This window comes from Geotrypetes seraphini, chromosome 17 (genome assembly GCF_902459505.1).
Source record: "Geotrypetes seraphini chromosome 17, aGeoSer1.1, whole genome shotgun sequence".
In the NCBI taxonomy this organism is placed as follows: domain Eukaryota; kingdom Metazoa; phylum Chordata; class Amphibia; order Gymnophiona; family Dermophiidae; genus Geotrypetes; species Geotrypetes seraphini.
In genome coordinates, this window is record NC_047100.1 from 49,229,725 (window position 1) to 49,255,525 (window position 25,801).

The 25,801-nt window shown below is 47.9% G+C and overlaps 1 protein-coding gene across 1 annotated transcript in view; it reads right to left on the reverse strand.

Annotated features, from left to right (window-relative positions):
- RBM5 (RNA binding motif protein 5) overlaps positions 1-25,801 on the reverse strand; it is a 333,945-nt gene that overhangs the window by 57,565 nt on the left and 250,579 nt on the right. Inside the window, exons 17-19 of the mRNA XM_033925757.1 lie at positions 17,140-17,206; positions 14,749-14,840; positions 14,359-14,526 (exon numbers count right to left, since the gene is read on the reverse strand). Coding sequence (XP_033781648.1) covers positions 14,359-14,526; positions 14,749-14,840; positions 17,140-17,206 — 327 coding nt within the window. The remainder of the gene's footprint in view (positions 1-14,358; positions 14,527-14,748; positions 14,841-17,139; positions 17,207-25,801) is intronic.

The following is a 25,801-nucleotide window of genomic DNA, read 5'->3' on the forward strand; positions in this document are numbered from 1 at the left end:
ATTATATACATGAAAAATGAATGGAAGAAATTGCATTACAATTAGTACTATTTACTATTATGATGGGGATGGGGGTCAGGTGTGGAGATTGGCCTGGGAAACTTGGTTGAGAGAAACACTGGTTTAGGTGACTATGGACTTCACTCAGTAAGGGCCCCTTTTACAAAGCCACAGTAGCGATTCTCCCTTGGCAAATGCACCAAAGTCCATTTGCTGTGGCACAATTGCACGAATGCATGCCCTTAAAAATCAGATTTCATGGTAGCAGGTTTGCATTTTAACCCACTTCTGCAGATGATTTGTTGTTCATCCACGGGTTAAAAAATAAGGACAATTAAAAGTACAGGTTGTGTTTTGTTTTTGTATAGTTAACTAAGTTGTAAAGTTGTAAAGAATGTTTCCTTTATACGTTAATAAAGATAAGTATATAAAATCATACCTGTTTGAGGCTTTTATGCATGCTGCGGTGATGGTGACGGGGCGGTGAATGGGATGGCAGTGGCGGTAACGGGGCGGTGAAAGGGATGGCGGTGACGGTGACGGGGCGGTGAAGGGAATGGCGGTGACGGGGCGGTGCAGAGGATAGTCGGCCGGGGCCGGGGACAAATTTTTTCCCCGTGTCATTCTCTATTACACAACACCAGAAAAATGGAATGCTAACAAACAAGCTCTCGAAGAATTCATTTACCAGAACTCCCTAACATCACCTCATAACCTACTCCTTGGAGACATAAACTTCCACCTAGAAGACCACACCTCCAAACAAGTAGAAAATATACTCTCATACCTCAAAGCACTGAACTACCAGATCCTCAACCCCCAACACACACATGAAAAAGACCACCAACTAGATGTCGCTGCATACATGTCCCAACACACTCACAATCCCAAAATCCACATCTCAAATGGGGCCTGGCACCCCTCCCTCTGGTCAGATCACTACAAATACACCTTTAACATTAATTGGGCTCAACGCAATAACAAGCAACCCCCTCCCAAAACCTCCTTCAAAACACGCCCAAATCTCGAACCCTCCACATTCTGGGACAAAGCAGACCCCGCAATCACCAATATAGCCCCCAACGAATTCATATCACAATGGCGTACTGTAAGCGAAACCATCCTGAATGAGCTAGCTCCTGAAAAATCAAAATTCAGAATCTGCAGACCGCCAGACAAATGGTTCGACACTGAACTTCTCCAACTAAAAAAGCTCTGCAGACAACTAGAAAGAGAATGGAAAAAAAAGAGCCTAGAACACACAAAAACAGCATGGAGAACTCAAATCAACCAATACAAGAACAAGCTCAAGGAAAAACGAAAAGCCTACTACTCCAAAATGATAGGCACGGAAACCCTAGACACAAAAAAGCTATTTAATCTAGTAAAGAATCTCACCAACACCAAACCTCACCTAGCTACACAAGGAAACCACCCACCGACAGCTATCCAACTAGCAGATCATTTCAAAAATAAGATCATCAAGATCAGAACCGCATTCAACAATACTCACACCCACCTCGACAAGATAACAACAAACTCTTCAACAGGAGAAGCCATCGCCGCAGACAGAAGCTGGACAGTCTTCCCCGTATTACATTGGTCGGATATGAATCGACTCTACAAAAAATACAGCCAAGCTTCATGCGATCTAAATAACTGCCCCACCTACCTGTTATCAAACTCCTCCACCACATTCAGAACCAACCTCATGCTATGGATTCAAACCACATTAAGAGAAGGTCAATTCCCTCAAGACCTTGGAGAGATCATAATCACCCCAATCATGAAAGACCACAAAGGCCCAATAGATAGTCCCTCCAACTACAGACCAATCGCTTCAATACCAATATACGTTAAAATAATAGAAGGTCTAGTTGCACAATACCTCACCAACTACCTGGAAGACCATAACCTACTTCACCCCTCACAATCAGGATTTCGAACCAACCACAGCACAGAAACACTACTGGAAAATTGCAAATGTTACACCCATCTTCAAGAAGGGTTCAAGGGGGGACCTGGGAAACTACAGGCCGATGAGCTTGACCTCGGTCCCGGGAAAGATGATGGAAGCGCTGATTAAGGATACCATCTGTGAACACATAGAAAAAAATGGACAGCTAAAGTCGAGTCAGCACGGCTTCTGCAAGGGTAGGTCATGCCTCACAAACTTATTGTACTTCTTTGAGGGAGTAAACAGCCAGGTGGATAAAGGGGAATCCATCGACATCATTTACCTTGACTTTCAAAAAGCCTTCGACAAGGTACCGCACGAAAGGCTGCTTAAAAAGCTGTGGAAACACGGAGTGCAAGGGGAGGTCCACCGATGGATCAAAAACTGGCTGGCAGGCAGGAAACAGAGGGTTGGAGTAAAGGGCCATTACTCAGACTGGCAATGGGTCACGAGCGGAGTTCCGCAGGGGTCGGTGCTGGGACCGCTCCTGTTCAATATATTTATTAATGACCTGGAGGCGGGAACAAATTGCAAAGTTATTAAATTTGCGGATGACACCAAACTCTACCGCAGGGTAGAAACCATGGAAGACTGCGAAGATCTGCAAAGGGACCTAACGTCACTAGAAGAATGGGCCAAAAAGTGGCAAATGAGCTTTAACGTAGGGAAATGCAAGGTCATGCATGTAGGGAAAAAGAACCCGATGTTCAGCTACAAAATGGGGGGGATCACTGCTAGGGGTAAGTAACCTTGAAAGAAACCTGGGAGTGATGGTAGACACAACCTTGAAGGCGTCGGCACAGTGCGCCACAGCCTCAAGAAAAGCAAACAAAATGTTGGGTATCATTAAGAAGGGTATCACGACCAGGACGAGGGAGGTCATCCTGCCACTGTATCGTGCAATGGTGCGCCCGCATCTGGAATACTGTGTCCAGTCCTGGTCGCCGTACCTCAAGAAGGACATGGCGGTACTTGAGGGAGTCCAGAGAAGAGCAACTAAACTGATAAAGGGTATGGAAAACCTCATATATACTGACAGACTGAAAAAGCTGGGGCTGTTCTCCCTGGAAAAGCGGAGACTTAGAGGAGACATGATAGAAACCTTCAAGATCCTGAAGGGTATAGAAAGGGTAGACAGGGACAGATTTTTCAGATTATGGGGAACCACAAGTACAAGGGGGCACTCGGAGAAATTAAAAGGGGACAGGTTTAGAACAAATGCCAGAAAGTTCTTTTTCACCCAGAGGGTGGTGGATACATGGAGTGCGCTTCCGGAGGCTGTGATAGGCCGGAGCACGTTACAAGGCTTCAAAGAAGGTTTGGATAGGTTCCTGGAGGATAAAGGAATTGAGGGGTACAGATAGGAGTAGAGGTAGTTTTAGGGATAGTCTGAGACCACTGCTCAGGCAATGGGCCGCCGCGGGAGCGGACCGCTGGCGAGATGGACCTCTGGTCTGCCTCAGCGGAGGCAATTTCTTATGTTCTTATGTAACACTACTAGACACAGCTCGACAGCAAATTAGCAAAGACAAAAAGATGATGCTAATCCAACTTGACCTCTCCGCAGCATTTGACCTGGTCGACCACTCCATACTGCTACAGATACTTGACGCCATTGGGATCTCAGGCAAGGTCTACAATTGGTTCCAAGGATTCCTCAAAGCAAGAACCTACAGGGTAAAGTCCAATAATATCAAATCAGAACCATGGTCCAACCCATGCGGAGTTCCACAAGGATCACCTCTATCACCTACGCTCTTCAACCTCTTTATTTCCTCCCTTGGCGCCACTTTAGATAACTTAAATGTTACATCCTTCAGCTACGCAGACGACATTACCATACTCCTCCCCTTCAACCCATCAGAGCCCACCACTACAGCAAAACTGGAAATAACCCTAGATGCAGTGGAAAAATGGATGGTAGACCACAAACTGAAACTAAACTCAGATAAAACAAAATTCCTTCTGCTCGAAAAGGCCAAAACTCCCACCATTACAGAACTGAAAATTAAAAACAACAAATACCCAATACAGCCCGAACTCAAACTCCTAGGAGTAACGATAGACAGATGCTGCACAATGTAGTCCCAAATCAATAAAACATCCCAGAAAGCTTTTTTTAATTATGAGAAATCTACGTAAAATAAGAAAATTCTTCGACCCAGCACAATTCAGGCCAATTGTCCAATCCCTAGTCTTAGGTCTACTGGACTATTGCAATTCCCTCTATCTACCTTGTCCTGCCAACATGATAAAACAACTTCAGACTATACAAAACACTGCCCTCAGACTGATCTACTCCCTGAGAAAATATGATTATATTACAACTGCCTTCCTAGACTCTCACTGGCTACCTATGCAAGCACGAATTCAATTCAAATATTCTACTGTCTATTATTCAAAGCATTAAACGGCTCCGCCCCCCCTATCTAAACAACCGCCTAAACCAGATCCTCACCTCAAGACAAAGAAGAACTCCAAACCCTTTTGCCTTCCCTCCACTCAAGGGCACTCGGCGCAAAAAGATGTTCGATAACCTTCTGGCGACGCAAGCAGCAAAACTTAACCACTTCATCTCCAACCTGTTGACGGCAACGGGTGACTTCAAAACTTTTCGAAAAGAAATCAAAACCCTACTTTTCAAAAAATTTAGCCAGATATCTTAACCCAACCCTTCCCCCCCTCCTAGATAAATTCTCCCCCAAAACCTCCACTTAAATAATCTCTTCCTCCCCAAAACACCAACTAAGTATTCAGATCCCTGAAATGTAACGTAATCTTATTTGTACTCTAACTGTAATCTATTTGTTATATCACACAGTAACGTACAGTCAATTTAATATCCAATTTGCAAGTTCTTCCGGAATTAATCCAGCTACCTCTCCTCCCTTGTAACAAAAAAACAAACCCAAAACTGTTGTAACTTCACTGGAAATGTCCAGTTAGCTCTTTTGTAATCCGCCTTGAACTGCAAGGTATAGGCGGAATAGAAGTCCCTAATGTAAACCTACTTCTAATTTTGTTGTAAATCTGCTATTCAATGCAGATCATTTGCTAATTGATGTAAACCGCCTAGAACTCTCTGGGTATGGCGGTATATAAGAATAAAGAATAATAATAATGTAATGTAACGTAATGTAATGTATACTCAAATAGGGCACTGGTCTTTGACCTAAGGGCCGCCGCGTGAGCAGACTGCTGGGCACGATGGACCACTGGTCTGACCCAGCAGAGGCAATTTTTATGTTCTTATGTGCGACGGGTAGCTACTCCAAGAGCCATGGACATAGCAGAGACACACAAAAGTTCATACATGGCATCAGAGAGATAAGAAGTGCCTAGCTCAATCTTAGCCACTTCCTGATCCACCAAGGACCAGTCAGCGGACTAATGGTCAACAACTTGCTCAGACCACCAGAAACAAGCTCGGGCCATCAGACTGCCACAAATCATTGCCTGGAGAGGCGGGGCAGCAACATCAAAACTTTATTTAAGCAGAGTCTCCATTTTATGGTGGTGAAGGTCTCTCAGGGCCAAACCACATGGTATGTCTGTGCACAATAGCACCGCCATCAACCACAGGAGACTTAAAGATATCTCTATCGCCTTCAGGGATGGGGTAGAGTCTCGCCATGGATCACGCCATACCTGGAACATTCCACTGAGCGTACACTACATCCTGAATATCCTGATGCATACATAAAGAGCAGGATGAACATAAGAACATAAGCAGTGCCTCCGCCGGGTCAGACCATATGTCCATCCTGCCCAGCAGTCCGCTCTCGCGGCGGCCCAAACAGGTCACGACCTGTCTGAATAACCAGAAGGGGCCCCCTTGCCACCTTGGTTTCCCATTGAAGTCCTATCTTCCCATCGAAGTCCTAATCCTCCGGTCTTGCACATTCACAACTTGGTTGGGTTTCCATACTTATTACCTGATTAGTTTTCTATACTTGTATTACATCCCAGCACCTCTCTCAGTATCCCACGATCCCTTTATCCCTCAGGAATCCGTCCAATCCCTGTTTGAATCCCTGTACTGTACTCTGCCTGATCACTTCCTCCGGTAGCGCATTCCAAGTGTCCACGACCCTTTGGGTGAAAAAAAACTTCCTTGCATTTGTTTTGAACCTATCTCCCTTCAGTTTCTCCGAATGCCCCCTCGTACCTGTTGTCCCCTTCAGTCCGAAGAATCTGTCCCTATCCACCCTCTCTATGCCCCTCATGATCTTGAAGGTCTCTTATCATATCTCCCCTGAGCCTCCTCTTTTCCAGAGAGAAGAGCCCCAGCCTATCCAACCTCTCGGCATATGGGCAGTGTTCCAGCCCTTTTACCAGTTTCGTTGCTCTCCTTTGGACTCTCTCAAGTACCGCCATGTCCTTCTTGAGGTGTGGCGACCAATACTGAACGCAGTATTCCAGATGTGGACGCACCATCGCTCGATACAATGGCATGATGACTTCCCGTGTCCTGGTTGTTATGCCCCTCTTTATGATGCCCAGCATCCTGTTGGCTTTTTTCGAGGCTGCTGCGCACTGTGCAGATGGCTTCAGTGATGCATCCACCAGCACACCCAAGTCTCTCTCAAGTCTGCTGTCTCCCAACAATGCCCCCCCCCAATTTGTAGTTGAACAACGGGTTCTTTTTTCCTATATGCATGACCTTGCATTTTTCCACGTTAAAGCGCATTTGCCATTTGTTTGCCCAGTCTTCCAGCTTGTCCAGGTCCCTTTGCAGGTCCTCACACTCCTCCCTGGACCTAACTCTACCGCACAGTTTGGTATCGTCTGCAAATTTTATAACCTCGCACTTTGCCTCCTTTTCCAGGTCATTGATAAATATGTTGAAGAGTAACGGTCCCAGCACCGATCCCTGTGGCACACCGCTCGTGACTCCCCGCCAGTCAGAATATTGGCCCTTCACTCCGACCCTCTGCAATCTACCCGACAACCAGTGCTTGATCCATCTGTGCAAATCCCCTCCCACCCCGTGGTTCCACAGCTTCCTAAACAGCCTTTCATGTGGCACCTTGTTGAAAGCCTTTTGAAAATAGAGGTAAATGATGTCTATGGGTTCCCCATTGTCCACCCGACTGCTTATTCCCTCAAAGAAGTACAGAAGGTTCGTTAAGCATGACCTTCCCTTACAGAATCCGTGCTGGCTTGTTCTCAGTAGGCCATTTCTCTCGATGTGCTCGCAAATGCCGTCTTTGATCATAGCTTCCACCATCTTCCCTATAATTGAAGTCAGGCTCACCGGCTCAATGGTTTCCTCTCAGGAGAGGGTCCACAACACGAGGGGGATCCTTAGCTTCCTCTTCAAAGTGTAAAACCAAAAACACCTGAAGCATAAGCTCCTGCAATTCTTTCTGTTGAAATATGCACACAACCAGCACCTCTAACAAGTCTTCATCCAAAAAATCAGGCCCCCTTAATGGATCTGTAAGGTTCTCCCCAAGATCTCATTCCTCATCCAGAGAAAATTGATCAGCCATAAAAGAATCTTCATCCCCAGACACCCGTGACTGCTTGGACGAAGGCTTGAGGGGTTGGACAGAGTGAGCCGTGGAAGGGCCACCGGCACCAAAGCAGGACCCTCAGCTGCTTGTAAATAAGCCTTGCAGATGGCCAACATCAAATCAGGAGAAAAAACCATGGCAGCAACACAGCATTTATGTTAGGAGCAGAAGACACATGTAAGACCTGTTCCTGCCTTTCCAAGACAGGATGATCACCTGAGGTCGTGGGCAAATTAGATGCACTTTCCACCAAAACTGAGGGATAGGCCGTCGCTAAATTGTCACCAGAAAACGCACATGGCACCAAAGGCATAGCTGACCCACCGCCACAGAAGAACCACCAGCCCTTGCAGCTGAAACGGAATCCCCAGCCTCCCTGGCAGACCACAACACCAAATCTAACTGACCGCTGGCAATTGAGGAAAACCTGGCGTGGGTGACAGGGGAAGCCCGGGGCTCACCCCCGCACCCGAGTGAAGCGCATGCAAAGAAGAACCCGGCACACCGACACCTGAATCCAGGTCTCCCTCGAGGCAGCTGGACATTTCATGCACCCACCAATCGGCGCCCACAAAAAGCGCACTTTTCCTTCTTTTTTGAAGTGCTCATAAATGAATGTGCCAAAAACACACCACCATCATGTAAAACTAGCAGCCTCAGGCCTCCTTTTTATTTTTTTCAATACAAAGCTCCTTTTGTCTTTTTATTTCTTCTCACAGCCAATCAGCTGTATCAAGAAAAAGCAGACCCCATAGGCACTCTAAACTGTACTCAGTGCCATATCGGTGGCAAGGCATACAGTTGAGGCTCCTCTAGATTCAGAAAAAACCTGGGGGGGGTAGGGGAGAGGGACTCAACCCTTCCAAGTATGACCCCCCCTCCCCCGAGGTTGGTAGGACCCCTGAGAGAGTTCTCCAAGCTCAGTCCAGACTCCAGACAAACAAAAGAACATAAGCATTGCCTCTGCCGGGTCAGACCAGGGGTCCATCGTGCCCGGCAGTCCGCTCCCGCGGCGGCCCCCCAGGTCCATGACCTGAAAGTGTTTCCTACCTAACCTAAAATATCTATACCCTATTCGCTCAATGTCCTGTAAGGTACCTCTATCTGTATCCTGTAATCCCCTTCGCTTCCAGGAAGTCATCCAGTCCCTTTTTGAACCCCAGAATTGTACTCTGTCTTATCACCTCTCCGGGAAGCGCGTTCCAGGTGTCCACCACCCTCTGAGTGAAGAAGAACTTCCTTGCATTCGTTATGAATCTGTCTCCTCTCAGTTTTTCTGAATGACCTCTTGTTTTAGTTGTCCCTGCTAGTCTAAAGAATCTGTCCCTCTCCACCTTCTCTATGCCTTTCATGATTTTATAAGTCTCTATCATGTCCCCTCTCAGTCTCCGCTTCTCCAGGGTAAAGAGCCCCAGCCTGTCTAACCGTTCGGCATATGAAAGGTTCTCCATACCCTTTATCATCCTCGTTGCCCTCCTCTGGACCCTCTCGAGTATTGCCATGTCCTTCTTGAGGTATGGCGACCAGTATTGGACGCAGTATTCCAGATGTAGGCGCACCATTGCTCGATACAGTGGTAGGATAACTTCCTTCGTTCTGGTAGTGATACCTTTCTTGATAATGCCCAACATTCTGTTCGCTTTTTTTGAGGCCGCTGCACATTGTGCCACCGGCTTCATTGTGTTATCCACCAATACCCCCAGATCTTTTTCTTGGTTGCCTTCCCCGAGTACCCTCCCTCCCATCGCGTAGCTGTACATGGAGTTCCCTTTCCCTATGTGCAAGACCTTACATTTCTCCACATTGAAGCTCATCTGCCATTTTTTTGCCCACTCACTCAGTTTGTTCAGGTCGCTCTGCAGTTCTTTGCATTCCTCAACAGTTCTGACCCTGCTGGAGACTTTTGTGTCATCCGCGAACTTGATAACTTCGCACTTTGTCCCCGTTTCTAGATCATTAATAAATATATTGAACAGCAGTGGTCCCAGCACTGACCCTTGCGGAACACCACTTGTGACCCCTATCCAGTCAGAGTAGTGCCCCTTTACTCATACCCTCTGTTTCCTGTCCGCCAGCCAATTTTTGATCCATCTGTGCACGTCCCCTTCCACCCCGTGACTCCACAGTTTCTTCAGTAAGCGCTCATGGGGCACCTTGTCGAAGGCTTTTTGGAAATCTAGATATATAATGTCTACTGGGTCACCTTGGTCCAATTGCTTACTTATCCCCTCAAAGAAATGCAGTAGATTTGTCTGGCATGATCGGCCTTTACAGAAACCATGCTGGCTCGATCTCATCAGATTATTTTTTTCTATATGCTCATTGATACCTTCCCTGATCAGTGATTCGGCCATCTTCCCCGGAACAGAGGTTAAGCTCACCGGTCTGAAGTTTCCCGGGTCGCCTCTCGATCCTTTTTTGAAGATCGCTGTAACATTTGCTATCTTCCAGATCTCCGGGATTACCCCTGTTCTCAAGGACAGGTTGCAAATATGCTGCAGTAGCTCTGCTGTTTCATCTCTGAGCTCTTTCAGTATTCTCGGGTGGATCCCGTCTGGGCCCGGAGCTTTATCCGTTCTTAATCTATCTATCTGCCTGAGAACGTCTTCGAGGCTTACCTCCATGCATGATAATTTCCCCTCTTGATCTCCCCTGAAGATTTTTTCCAGTTCTGGCACACTGGATGTGTCCTCTATTGTAAAGACCGACGAGAAGAACTTGTTTAGCCTACCAGCCACTTCTTTTTCCTCTTTCACCACTCCCTTCCGGTCACCCTCATCCAGGGGCCCCACCTCCTCCTTCGCTGGCTGTTTCCCTTTCACATATCGGAAAAATAGTTTGAAATTTCTTGCTTCCTTGGCCAGTCTCTCCTCATACTCTTTCTTGGCTTTCCTGACTATTCGGTGACATTCTTTTTGATGCTTCCTGTGCTCTCTCCAGTTTCCTTCAGTTTTATCTTTTTTCCACTTCCAAAATGATATTTTCTTGTCTCCTATCACCTTCTTTACTTCACTGGTTATCCATGCAGGGTCCCTCGTCTGATTCTTCTTGGAACCTTTCCTAAATCTTGGTATATATAGATTTTGCGCCTTGTTTACTGTGTCCTTGAATAGGGACCAGGCTTGCTCCACAGTCCGAGTTTCCTTGGAGCTGTTTCTGAGCTTCTTTCTCACCATTTGTCTCATGGCATCATAGTTCCCTTTCTTGAAGTTAAATGTTGTTGCCTTGGTTCTCTTTCCCATAGGTAGTCCTACTTGCACTTTGAACTGAATCATGTTGTGGTCACTGGTTCCTAGTGGTCCCATGACCTCCACATCCTTTGCGGGTCCTTTCAGCCCATTGAGGATCAGATCCAGAATCGCTGATCCTCTCGTTGGTGCCTCGACAAGTTGTTCCATGAAGCAGTCCTGGACTGCCTCCAGGAACTCCGTTTCCCTTGCACATTTTGAAATTCCAAGACACCAGTCTATACCAGGATAGTTGAAATCTCCCATAACTATGGTGTTTGGGTTCTTGCATTCCCTTCTCAGCTCGGCTACCATTTCTGTATCCTCAGCTTCAGTTTGCCCAGGTGGACGGTAGAACAGTCCCATCTTTATCTCGGATCCGTTGCTTCCTGGTACTTTGATCCACAATGACTCCAGTTGGGCATTTGTCGCTGCTGTGTCCACATTGGTTGAGTGAATGGTATCCCTTATGTATAGTGCTATTCCTCCCCCTTTCTGGTAAGTCCTGTCTTTTCGGTAGAGTTTGTATCCTGGCAGTACTATGTCCCATTTGTTTTCCTCGTTCCACCATGTTTCCGTGATCCCTATGATGTCTAGTCTCTCATTATTGGCCATGACTTCTAGTTCCCCAATTTTGTTCTTTAGGCTCCTTGCATTAGTATACATGCAGTTCAACTCCTGGCATTTTCCCTTCCTTTCTATTTTCCCTTGCATTCCATTCTTCATTCTGTCCCCTTCCTGCCCTGCCAACTCCTGAGTATTGTCTCTTTTGTCCTCTCTTTGTGGTAGATTCATATTGCCTTCCCCTTGTGGCGTGTTCCTATTGTCCTCCTCCTGTTCCTTCTCATCATCCAGTCCCATTTTGACTTCCCCTTTCAGCATGCTCATCCTTTCCCCCTCTCGCTTCATCTGACTCCCTTGTTTGTTCATAGTCTGTTGCTTGCCACTTGTGTCTTCCCCGTAATCTTTCCCCTCAGTACCCTCACTGGATACTGTTTCCCGAACCGTCGATACCAGGTCGACTGTCGGCTTTCCCCTTCTCCTTAGTTTAAAGCTTGCTCTATCGCTCTTCTGACGTTATTTGCTAGTTGTCTAGTTCCCGCCTTGCTCAGGTGTAGACCATCCTTCTTGAAAAGCTTGTTCTTTCCCCAGAACGTTGTCCAGTTCCTCACGAAGAGAAATCCCTCTTCCTCACACCATCTTCTCATCCATGCGTTAATTGATTGTAGCTCCGTCTGCCTCTTCGTTTCTGCCCTCGGTACTGGCAGGATCTCTGAGAAGGCTATCCTCTGGGTCCTCATCTTCAGTTTCCTTCCTAAGATCTTGAATTGTTCAGTCAGTGCATTCTTGCTGTAGTCCCTCCTGGTGACATCTTTCGTCCCGACGTGGGCTATCACTGCTGTCTCTTCCGTCTCTGCTCCTTCCAGGATTCTCTCAATCTTGTCAACGATGTCCTTTGTTCTCGCTCCTGGGAGACAGGTCACTAGCCGATCCTCTTTCCCTCCTGCTATGTGACTGTCAACGTGCCTCAGGATTGAGTCTCCCACCAGGATTGCAGATTTCCCTTCTTTCAGCCTCCGTGTCGGTCGCAGGTCTGTGTCCTTGGTGTTCTTCGTTTCTTCCAGCAAGGTTCCTCCGTGGGTATCCTCTACCTTGGTGTCAGATGTTTCTTGTCCTCTGCTCTGTGTGTCTTCCTCATTTCCGTGCTCCTGTTCTTCCACTCTCCTGTAGGCATCCTCGATGAACCTCTCGAGCTCCCTGACCTGTTCCTCGATGTACCTCTCTCGCATGGGGTCTTCGGCTGTCTGGAAGGGGGCTTCGGAGATGTAGAGTCCCTCCAGCTCCTGGATCCTGAGCTTCAGTCGACTGACTTCTCTCTTCAAGCTCTCCATTTCCTGACATCGTCCGCACACATATGACTGCTGCCCGGAGGGGAGGTAGTCATACATGTGGCAGTCCGTGCAGTACACTGGGAAGCTCATCCTTCGGGTTCCTTCCGCTTCCATATTTGTCCGCTCTCTAGGCATCCTGTTGCTCTTTGCTAGTGTGTTCACTCCTGTGCCTGGCTCTTCCTTACCTTCTTCGTCTTTTGCTTCCTTTTACTTATGCGCTTGTGCTATTTGCCCCTTGTTTACCCTCTGTGGCTGCCTTCTCCTTTAGCTTGTGTTCTCTCTTGAGTTCGCCTTTTCTTGTCCTGCTGAGCTTGTTACTGCTGTCTCTGTGTATGTGTGTGCGCTACCTTCTTGGCCTGCTTCTACCCTGTCTTCTGCCCTTGCTATTGTTCCTTTGATGTGTGGTCCTTCCTGGGCCTACTCCTTCCTTCTTTTCTGGGTTTGCTTCCCTTTTGCTTGTGTGTGCGTGTATGTGTATACTTCCTTACCTTGCTGTCTTCCTTTCTTGGAGTCCTTGAATATAGTGACCCGGCCTGCCCTTCTTAAGGCCCTTCGCAAAGGCGCTCTCGCTAAGGCGAGCGCCTTTTCCGCTCGCCTTACGGCTGTGCGCCGCGGCTCCCCTCCTTCAAGGGGGAGTCTGGGCGATGATGCTGCGCTGACGCGGTGGGGGTGGGCGGAGCCTCCTCTCGCCGCTACCCGCTCCTCGCCGCTTCTGAAGCTGGTCTCCGGCCCCTGTCTCCTCTCTCTGGCTCCCCTGGCTTGTCTCCTCTCACTCCTCCTCTCTTCGCCGCTGCTATCACGCGGCTCTGGTTGCCTTCGCGCCGCGGCTCCCCTCCTTCAAGGGGGAGTCTGGGCGATGACGCTGCGCTGACGCGGTGGGGGTGGGCGGAGCCTCCTCTCACCGCTACCCGCTCCTCGCCGCTTCTGAAGCTGGTCTCCGGCCCCTGTCTCCTCTCTCCCCTGGCTTGTCTCCTCTCACTCCTCCTCTCTTCGCCGCTGCTATCACGCGGCGAAGAGAGGAGGACAAGAAAGATTCACTAATCAGATCCAACAGGCCTTAACAAACTTCAGCACAGACTGAACAGACCACTCTACCTGCTGGAGACTGAGAAAAGACTGATTGTAAGAGAGACTGCACAGCCCACTTGTACTGATGCCAAAAGTCAGTCTCCACCTGCTGGCAGAGGAGTGTAAACCCATCCGTTTCTGTGCTTGTCTGGAAGGACAATAAAGAATTGTGATTTCATAACCTTTGACAATAGATATTCTGTTGCAATCACCAAGGATGCAGAAATTAAGAAATTACTTGTTTAAAATTTTTATTCATTTTCATATATCAAGTGTAACACAGAAATTTAAAAAGATCTCATAAAACATACACTTGAATTCCTTTCATGTATCACTGTAAATACAATATATTATTCTGTATTTATAAACAATACCTAAAATATCTGTATTACCTAATATGTATAATTGTTGTTAAAATTTAAACCCCTCTTTTCCCTTCCCTCCCAATACACATAACAATTATAATAAAATATATAATTAGAAAATTAAGAAATTACTATCAGTTCAGTGTAATTCTACTGAACAATGATAAAGATAGTTTAATATGTTAGCTTAATTTTAAATTGACACCATTACCTGTTGCGGATGACTCATCCTGCTTGTCCATAAAGAACAAGTCTTAAAATGGAGATTATGGTAATTTAGTAGGCCCCTGCTAAATTTAGAATAAAATTCCCCTCTCTATTTCATCTTACCTGTTGTGCTGTCTTGCTCTTGGGTTTCTCTTTCTTCTCCTTACTTTCCTTGGAGTTGGAAGGTATATTAGCTGGTTGTTGCTGGGCTATACTCTCTGCGGCAGGAAGGTAGGTTTGTTTCTCTCCATCCCAGTACAGGTACTGTTGGGTTGCAGCATTATAATAGTACTGATGGGAGAAATGAAACATTCTAGTTGAGATCCAGGATAACTCTCTCTCAAGCTCATTTCCATATTCATGAATCTTGGGCTACCCACCTATGCGTACCACTGAACATCTAGACTACAGAAGTTTGTACTTTTATTTTAAATGTAAACAAATTACTTATTGAACCAAGCACTAACATAGACAAATTAAAAAAACAAACAAACAAGCAAAACTTGTGCTTACTTGGGAGTTAGAATCATAGTAGAGTCCTGTTTGGGGATCAAAGTAATAACCGGAGGCTTCATCATACTGATAAGTAGATGTGTCTGGGATAGCTGTGAATTCAATTGGGCTACAATGTTAATTGAAGGCTAGGATAAATGCAAATTCAATTTTACACAATAAGTGATGTAATTTTGCAGAATTTAAAATCATCATGTTGGCACTACATTAGTTCAAAGTACAACATGCTTTCTCCTATATACACCAGGTAAACTCAAGACTTGTGAAAATGGCAACAATTTCAAGTTGAAATTTCTGCAAACCACTTAGCCATGTTATTCAATTATCCCCAATGAGACATAAGAAAATCCCCAGAAAAGAACAGAGCCTTAAAATCCAAGTCAGCCCTAACCGCACAAACCACTTATGATTTTAAAGTGTTTGAGGATTGTGCTGATGAGGACAGAGCTTGCAGGAATGGAGCAGGGACAGGAAAAGACCTAGACGGGAAAACGAGTTCCCTCAGAAACAGAGAAAAATTTGTCCCTGTGTCATTCAATAGCCTGAAGCTCCGAAACCTTACGGGCTAAGAAGACCGTCTTGATTGTGAGACAACTCAGACATTAGCCCCAGAAACTCATATGGCAGATGAGTCAGAAAGTGAAGAACCAGATTAGGATTCCAGGTCGGACTTGGAAGGCCTAAATCACGGAGCATCCGATAGAAAACGAGCTACATCTGGATGAGCTGCTAATGAACCCCGCAGAGGAGAGCCCATACACGAAAGACCAGCAATCTGTACCCGGAGTGAAGCTACAGCTAGCTCCTTCTTCAGGCCATCCTGCAGAAACTCCAGGACCCGAGGAATTGATAGTAACAGGTCCACCTATCTAAGGGCGCACCAGGCCTTTAACACCTCCAGGCCTTTGCATAAGATGCCACTGTGGACTTCCTTTTGCTGTGAAGAAACGTGGCAATCACAGCTGAAGAACATCCTCGGCTAGTTAAAGCTGCGTGCCCAAGAGCCATGCCGTATGACCAAAGTGGTCCGGATTCTGCATCGCAATCGAACCCTGTGTGAGAAGGTGAGAATGACAAGGTAGCTGGAGCCCCCCGATTCAGCTGGAGCCGAACCAAATTGGCATACCACAGCCACCTTGGCCAATTGGGTGCAACCAGAATCACTGGAACTTTGTGGACCACTATCCACCTCAAGAGACACCCTATCATTGGCCACTTAGAAGAGACCTTCCCGTGGCCAGGGCTGAACCAGAACCTTCGCTGCTGGCCTTTTGACAACGACTGAAGAATCGATCGGCTTTCTTGTTGGCCGCATCACCATGAGGTCCAATGTAAGGCACCCCACTGATCCACTATGCACTTGAGCATGAGACAGGGATCATTTTCTAGGGTCCAGCATCTGACTGAGAAAATCTGCTTGAACGTTGTCCATTCCTGCCATGTGTGCCGCAGACAGTGCTACAAGGTTTCTCTCTGCCCAGCAAAACAGAAGCTAAGCCTTCACATTCATAGAGGGGCTCCTTATGCTCCTGTTGAGTGACGTAAGCCACTGCCGTGGCATTATCCGAGAAGACACGGATGGCTCGAAGACAGAGACGACTCTTGAAGTGGAGAAGAGTCAGCTGAATTGCCCGAAGTTCTAGGCAATTGATACCACTTGCACTCTGAAGGCGCTCACTGACCCTAAACAGGTACGGTCATACACACCACTCCCCAACCTTTAAGACTCGCATCTGCAGACAGAATCACCCAATCTGAGATCCAGAGGGTAAGGCTCCTGGAAAGCAAGATGGGTTGCAACCACCATGCAAGACTGTTCTACGCCACAATATCCAGGAGCATACAAATTGTGGCCTGCCCAAAGCACCTTCTCGAGGCGGACTGCAGAAGAATCCAGGAAATACTCAGCGGACAGAGAAACTCCAGTTTGTAGCCATCCCTGAGAATCTCCAGGACCCAACGGCCTGAGGAAATGGCCTGCCATTCTGCAAGAAAGGCTGATAACCGCCCTCGATGCGCAGGGGAGGAGACACAGGCCTGGCATCAGAACTATTTCTTTGCTGAAGCCACTGGCTGACTTCCCGTGGACTGCTGACATCGAGACCCGCCAAAGCGCAGTCTGGCAGACAAAGAGGACTGTTGTTCCGTAGAAAAGCCAGAGTACAGATGAGAGCATCTGAAGGACAAAAATTAGAATGCCCCGAACCCCTGGAAGGATGGGATCTATTCACAGGCAGCAACTTGGACCTGCGATCCTGCACACTAGCCATAAGGTAAACTGCTTCACTGCTACTTAAAAATCTCATTGTAAACTGCCTCGAACTATTATGGCTTTGGTGGTATACAAGAATAAATTATTATTATTATATTTACCAGCTCAAAACTACTTACCACATTTTGTGCCGGGAACTACACCAGTTGGAGAAGATGCCCCTTGTGTGCTAGTGCTGGCTTGGGTCTGAAAAGGTAAATAGCATCATTTTATTACTCAGTTAAAATGGCATGATTTAAGTACTGTATTTTCACTCATATACCGCGCACCCGTGTAAAACGCGCACACGGGTATAGCGCGCGGGAAACTGTAATTTATGTAAATAAATTTTTATGTACCGCGCACACCCCTATACCGCGCATGCCGCCCCGACTCTCCCGTCGCTGCCCAACTCTCCTCTGGCCAGCCCGACTCTCCTTTCGCCCGCCCTGACTCTCCTCTGGCCAGCCCGACTCTCCTTTAGCCCGCCCCGACTCTCCTCTGGCCAGCCCGACTCTCCTCTGACCCACCCCGACTCTCCTGTCCCCCTTGAAGTCCTGTCCCCACCCTGATGCCCCCCCCCCGGACGTCCGATTCACCCCCCGCAGGACCGCTCGCACCCCCACCCTGAAGGACCGCTCGCACCCCCACAGCCTCCCCACACCCCCCCCCCCATCATGTAGAAGCTGCCTACCGTAGTCCTGCTGCTTCCTCTGCCGGCGGTCCTGCCCCTTCTCTTAGCCCTGCGTCTACGCTGCTTCCTCTTCCGGCGGTCCCGCCCTTTCTCTGATGTCACAGAAAGGGCGGGACCGCCGGAAGAGGAAGCAGCGTGGATGCAGGGCTAAGAGAAGGGGCAGGACCGCCGGCAGAGGAAGCAGCAGGACGATGGTAGGCAGCTTCTACATGATGGGGGGGGGGGGATGCGAGCGGTCCTTCGGGGTGGGGATGCGTGTTCGAGTGCAAGCGGTCCTTCAGCGTGGGGGTGCGAGCGGTCCTGCGGGGTGAATCGGACGTCGGGGGGGGGGCAACTATGTAAAAAAAAAAAAAAAGGGGGGATAACGCGCTCACGAATATAACGCGCATGGTTATACTCGGTTTGTAAAATCGTGTATAACGCGCGCATTATATGCGTGAAAATACGGTAAACATCAAAGTTGGGGAGATCAAAAAAAACAACTTAGGTCTTGATGTATCAGTACACTTCCCCCTCCCTATTATCGGTTTCGATGTTCACAGTTTTGATTATTTGTGATTATTTTTTGGGGGGGCCAGCCAGCCCCCCCCCTCCGAGAATTGCTCATTGGCAGTCCGCATTAAAAAAAAAAAAAAACAGCCCCAGAACTTGGATCAGGGCAAGGAGGGAGGCAATCGGAAGAGAGCAGCCACCCCAGGAGCACGGACCTTACCTGGTGGTCTAGCGGCGATGTGGGGCAGGAGCAATCTCTTCCTACACTCCTGCTCCATTCAGAGCCGTGCTGCGAGTTCCTGTGGTCTCATGAGACTACAATGGGAGTTCCTGTTGTAGTCTCATGAGACCACAGGAACTCACAGCACTGCTCTGCACGGGGCAGGAGTGTAGGAAAATCGCTCCTGCCTTGCGTCACCGCTAGACCACCAGGTTAGGTCTGGGACTGGGTCAGAGCCGGCCCAAAAGTTATTCGCAAATTTTCCCTATTCACGGGTCAGCTCTGCCCCTAACCCCCGCAAATAGGGAGGGAGAAGTGTTGTATTTTTTCAATGTCTAGATGTAAAAATATGCTGACTGTAAATACATTTTGCTGAAGAAGCTTCTTAAAAGGAGGATAAAAGACCTCAGATTTTTGTATTCTTCAGAGTTTTTTCCCCACACATTTGTATCTGTGTAAACATTTTATTGATGACACATTTCTGGTCTGGTTATAATCTGAGGAAGGGAGAAATTAGGTTCTTACCTACTAATTTTCTTTCTTTGATTCTCTCCAGACCAGCACAGCTCACTGATGGGTAATAGCTCACCCTGACCAGCAGATGGAAACTGAGACAAACTTTCGGCTGTAGTACAAGTGGGTTGTGCAGTCCCAAGTACACTCAGTCTGCCGAATAGCCAAGCAGAACTAAGAAACTAATAAATGTGAATTATAACAGCAGCAACACTCCCCAAAGGAGGAACAAACTTAAGAGAAAATACTGTTGGAACTTGAATAGGAGAAGGACCTTCAGAAACGGCCCCACAGCGCAACAGCTACTTCAGCTGAGCCAAAGGCCGCTGTTCTTTTAATCTCCCCTAACCTATCAAAAACACAAGATAATTCTAATAAGTTTAAAAAGATTTGGGGGCCATTGATTATTTATTCTAATGATAAGACATCTTAAACACAAGAAAATTAGCAGGTAAGAACCTAATTTCTCCTTCTTAAGCATCTCTCCAGACCAGCACACCTCACTGATGGCACTCTTGGGTATTGGTTAAGATAAAGGGGGGGTGGGAATATGAATGACAATAATTGATAATTGTTAATTATTAATATATGGGTGGGAGGAATGGGATTCTTTTATATTTATATATTTAGAGGATTACAAATAAGATTGTCAAGTGATTAATTAATATATTTCTGAGTGATTATTGTACACTTGTTGTAATTTCTGAAAATGAATAAAGATTTAAAAAAAAAAAACAAACACACAAAATCCCGCAGAAAAAAAAATGCACTCTTCATGCAAATCCCTAAAGAACAGAGACAGACAGATAGGGCGGGGCTGTGCCGGTCCGGAGAGACTAGAAGAAAGAAAATTAGCAGGTAAGAACCTAATTTCTCCTTCTTAAGCATCTCTCCAGACCAGCACACCTCACTGATGGCACGTACCAAAGCAGTACCCATCATGAGTGTGACCACTGAAGGGGCCGTCACAAGCACGTGCTCCCCAAACACCATGTCATGACATGAACATTCACACGGTAGTGTCACACAAAGGAATGGAGACCACCGCTTTACAGATATCCACCAGAGGCACCAGAGGAGATTCATCCCAAGAAGCAGCTTGACCCCGAGTAGAATGAGCCATAAATCAAGAACAGACAACTTTTGAAGAAGATACACAGAAGCAATACTCTCTTTGATCTAGTGTGCAATGGGGGCCTTGGAAGCACCATCCCTCTTACAAGAACCCGCAAGAGGACAAAAAGATGATCCAATTTCCGGAACTCTTGGGTCTGCTGAACATAAGAGCGAAGGACCCGTCAGACATCCAAGTTGCGCAACTGCCTCTCTTCCAAAGAGCCTTCCCGACTACCTAAGACCAGGAGGACCACGAACTGGTTGTCATTAAAAGGCGAAACCATCTTTGGCAGAAAGAAAGAATAGGCCGCCGCACAATGCGCTCCCTAGAAAACTCCAGGAAGGGAGGCCTACAAGAGAAAGCCTGCAGCTCTGAAAAGCATCTTGCAGAAGTAATGGTCACCAGGAAGACCACCTTAAGAGTAAGATCCTTCAACAAGGAAGAACTCAGGGGCTCAAGGGAGGGTGCATGAGAACGGACAGTACCAGACTGAGATTTCAGGCAGGAACTGAAAGCCACACCGGAGGCTGAAAAACAAATCACGTCCAGAGAAGAGGTTAAAAGCCTACCATGCAGCAAACCGCGAAACGCAGACAAAGCCACAAGCTGAACCCGGAGAGAACTCCCAGCTGTGAGGTAAGAGGCACAAAAGGAAACCACTCCACGTGCAGCATACCACTCCTCAAAAATATGCCAAACATGTACATAAGCCCGAGAAGTGGAATGCCTCCGGGACCCCAAGAGTGGAGATCACTTTATCCGAATAACCTTTTTTACCTAGGCGCTCCCTCTCAAGAGCCAAGCTGTAAGACAAAAGGGCGAGAGGAGCAGTGAGAGAGGATCTGACACAAGATGACAAACCAGATCTACCTACCACGGGTCCCTGGGCCAGTCCAGTCACCAGGATCACGCAGCTGGGGTGCCGAGCAATGCAAAGAACTCTGCCCACCATGGACCACGGAAGAAACATGTACAGGAACGCGAGCAAAGCCAGTCAGATGGCTCTGGTCTCCAGAACATTGATCGACCAAGATGCCTCCTCCAGCGACCAGCTTCCCTGAGCCAAGTGACTTGCTTAGATATTTGAATAAGCGATTAATCAAATACTTAATAAACTTGAAACTTGACTGAGCTCCCCAGCCGCCCAGCCGAGGAAACTGGCGTCCTTGAGAAGCATGGTTTACTGAGGCTGATTGAGACTAACTCCCTGCACCAGACTGGAAGAATGGAGCCACCAACGGAGATTGCGACGAACCAATCCCCGCAGAGGATATTTTGCAATTGGGGCAACCACCGCTGCAGCAGAGCATACTGAAGCGGGCACATGTGAGCCTGGGTCCACCGAACCATGTCCAGGGATGCCGCCATCAACCCCAAGACCTAGAGACAATACTGCACCTGAGGACTGGGAAGCCATCAGAAGACGAATCTGTGACTGCAACTTGAACTCTCGGGCCTCCAGCAGAAAGACCTTCCACAAGCTGGTGTCGAAGAGAACCCCCAGGTACTCCAGGTGCTGAGACGGAGCCAACTGGCTCTTAGACAGGTTGACTACCCACCCCAGCAACTGCAGGAACTCCACAACCCAAGCCGAAACCCAGGAGCTCTCCTGAAAAGACTTTGCTCGGATCAACCAGTCGTCCAGATAGGGGTGAATCAGAATGACCTCTTTGTGCAAGGCAGCCGCCACGACCACCATAATCTTGGTGAACATCTGCGGAGCCGTAGCCAGACCAAAAGGAAGTGCACAAAACTGATAGTGCTATCCCAAGTACGCAAAGTGAAGGAACCACTGATGGGAGGCCTGAATTGGAATATGCAAGTAGGCCTCCTTCAGGTCAAGAGAGGTCCAGAATTCCCCCAGCTGAACTACCAGAATGACAGATCTCAGGGTCTCCATGCAAAAAGACAAAACTCGGAGAGCCCTGTTGACCCCCTTCAGATCCAACATGGGCCGAAAAGTCCCCTCTTTCTTAGGCACCATGAAGTAAATAGAGTACGAGTTGTGCAACACTCCTGAGGAGATACTTGATCTACAGCTTTGAGATCACGCAGCCTTTGAAGCGTTTGGCGACTCCCTTATTGCTACTGCCGGCTTTTTCCATGCTGCTACTGCTTTTTCCATGCTTTTGCTGCTACTTTTTTCCATATCGCCTGGCAAGGAGAAGCGAGAAAACTCCAGATCATAACCATCCTGAATCACCTCCAGTACTGTTGTGATCTTGGCCCACCCCTGATAAAAACCCCATAACTAGGTGCCCACCAACACCAGGAGAGGTGCCAGCAAGGAGTCATTGGGCGGGTGAACAAATCAGCCCCCCCCCTCCAAGAGGACTGCATGCGCTGAAAGAAACAGCCCCAGGGAGACCTAGCGGTAGGAAAGGAAGCTGCTCCACAACCAGGGAATCTGGAAATCATGCAAATGCCCCCGAGCCACACCACCCCTTACAGGCGGGCGGGCGGGCATGGTCTTCAGGAAGACAGGGCACCTTAGAGTCCATTAAGATCTGAACCAACTTGTCCAAATCCTCGCTAAACAAGAAAGACCCCCTAAAGGGAAATTTCATCAGCTTAGCTTTAAATACTGCATCCGCTGACCAAGCCCGGAGCCACAGGAGCCCGAAAATGATCATAAATGGCATCTGCGAGATAAGAAGCACCAATCTCAATTTTGGTTACTTCCTGTTCCACCAAAGACCGGTAAAGGAAACGCTCGGCACACAGAAAACAAGCCCGAACCACCAGACCACCACACATTGTTGCCTGGACCGCTAGGGCAGCGACATCAAAATTCTGCTTAAGGAGACACTCTAACCTACACTCCTTCGAGTCACTCATAACTGAGCCATCCTCAACCGGCACCATATGCCATTTCGCGATGGCCACAACCACCGCATCCACCACTGGTGATTTCAAGGTATTCCCCTCCAAGATGGGATACAGGCGAGCCATAGAGCGTGCAAAACGAAAGGGCGACTCCGGCACTTTCCACTGCATAAGCACAATATCCTGAATATCCTTGATGCATAGGAAAAGAGTAGGAAGCTGAGCGGATCCTCCAAAGCAGGGGGTCCTTTCCGTCTTCCTCAAAGTGCAACACCAAGGAAACCTGAAGAATAAACTCCTGGAGCTCTTCCTGCTGAAAGATGAGCACCACCTTGCCAGGTGGCGGAACCAAAAAACCTCAACCAGCAGCATCCATCCCCCCGAGAGGATCCTGGAGGTCCAATAGGGGGTCCAGGTCCTCATCAAGCAAAAACCGCTCCCCATACAAAAAATCATTGTCCCAAGGGACCCTCAGCCGCTTAGACGAAAGGGAAGGAGACAGACACAAAACCAGCATTGAGGGGACTGAGCCAGAGTGGATGCAAAAGGAAACATCCTTCCCCAAAACCCCCGGGGTGGAAGCAGGACCTTTGGCTGTCTGAAGATAAGCCCCGCACAAGGCTAAAACAAAATCAGGGGAAAAGGACATGGTGGCCCAATGGAACTTGCTGCCAAAGCAGAGGATCCAGCAGAAACCTGCCCATCTTTCGAATACAGGGGGAAGGTCACCTGAGGCTGCAGACAAAATAGAGGCGCTTCCCGCCAAAATTGGAGCAAAGCCTGCCAAGAAAAATGCCCCCAAGGCCTGTAGCGGTTAACAGGCCTGAACCACCCCAACAGCAAGGCAAACCGGCAGCAGCAGTAAGGGAGTCCCCAGCAGCTTCGGCAGTAAGATAAACCCCATTTCCCTGACCGTTGGCGGCTGAGGAAAGCCCGGGCTTCCATGCCGTCAGTGTGCGAGGCATTCGCGAAGAGGATCCCTGGACACCAGCACCTGAAATCAACGAGGATTCCCCATTGTGGTGGCCAGCACACTGCGCACACAGGCCAGTGTCATTGACCTTGCGTCTGGAGCGCAATGAGCACTTTTTCCCTTTATAAGTGTTCATTGCACAATTTATGACTTAGCTAAGGAAAGAGTGCTGGTAAGCAATAAAAATCAGTTACAGTCAACTGAAGGCTTCCCTTCAGACCGGCACTGCCTCAGGATTTTTTTTCCCTGTCAGAACAAACTCCACTGGCTCTCTAAGCCATATGCCTTGCTGGTATCGGTGGCAAGGCTTACAGCTGAGGCACCTCTACTCAACTCATGACCCTCTGAGGTCAGACAGACCCCCAAAAGGGTCCCCCCAAGCTCAGTCCGGCACCAGACGGGGACAAGGAGGACACTAAATAACTTCCAACAGGCCTACATTAACCCAGGGAACACTAGCAACAGCCTACCTCATCTGCTTGGAGACTGAGAACAGACTGAATATATTAGGGGGAAGCACAGCTACTTGTATTACAGCCAAAAGGTTTTGTCTCCGTCTCCACCTACTGGTCATAGTGAGCTATTACCCATCAGTGAACTGGGCTGGTCTGGAGAGTTGCTAAAGAAAACAGGTTTAGCGACGATTGCTGACTTTAGTGCATCTAGCCCTATGTATTCTAATAGAGAAACAAAAGAAGGCATGAGATCAAGTAGATTTCATGGGAATCCTGGTGCCCCTACAACAAAATAATCCTCGCCCTACCACAAAAATCACTGGGGGCGGGGAGGAATCGGCAGAGGGCCGGCTTGGCGGAAGGCAGGCAGGCTTCGGCGCAAATCGGCTTTGGGGAATGGAAGAAGGGAGTGGGACAAAAGCTGGAAGGCAGTGAGGGGGAAGGAGCATGAACTTGGGACATAGAAGGGAGGGAGTACGAACTTGGGACATGGGAAGGAGGGAATAGAGTGAGAGGGAAAGAGATGGAAAGGAAGAGGAAAATTGGGCATAGAGAGGAGTGAAGTAGAGATGCATGGGGAATAGGATGAAAGGGAGAAATGTTGGATATGGTGGGAGAGAGGGAACAGAGGGATAGATTGATGGGGATGCAAGGAGAAGGAGGAATGTTGGGCATAGGAATGGAGGGAGAGTTATGGCATGGTTTTGGAGAATGGTGGCAGAAGGAGAAATAGGCAGTGGTGAAAATTGATCTGGGGGATGAGAGAGGAAGAAAAGCTGGACTCATGGAAGAATGGAATGAGGTCTGGAGGAGAAGACAGAGACAGAAAGAAAGAAAGAAAGAAAGAAGGAGAGGAAGGAGGCTGAAAGATACACAGTCAGAAGGAAGTGCAACCAGAGATTCATGAAACCACCAGGCAACAAAGGTAGGAAAAATTATTTCATTTTCAATTTAGTGATCAAATGTGTCAGTTTTGAGAATTTATATCTGCTGTCTATATTTTGCACTATATTTGTCTATTTTTCTATAGTTGATAACTGAGGTGACATTGCATATTTTAGTCATTTGCCTTGACATCTTTGAAAAACCCCAAATACAGTGGAACCTTGGTTTATGAGCATAATTTGTTCCAGAAGCATGCTCGTAAACCAATTTACTCGTATATCAAAGCGAGTTTCCCCATAGAAAGTAAGAGAAACTCGCTTGATTCGTTCCACCTACCACCCTCCCCCCCACCCACCGGCGCTGCTCCACCCCACCAATCCCCAAAAGACCCCCCACCCCCAAGGCCACTGGTGCACTTCCACATCTCCTCCCTCCCGCGAACCGGCATCGCCCGCCCTCGCAAACTGGCATCCCCCGCCTGTCCAAATTGAAAGCTTACCCCCCAATGTGGCACCGGCACATAGCACCAACCCACAGGAGATGCCGGAAGATTGTGCCTCTCCTCTGACTGGGCCTTGAGCATCTGCTCCGAGATTTTTAGAGAGAATGAGAGCCAGAAGGCTTTGA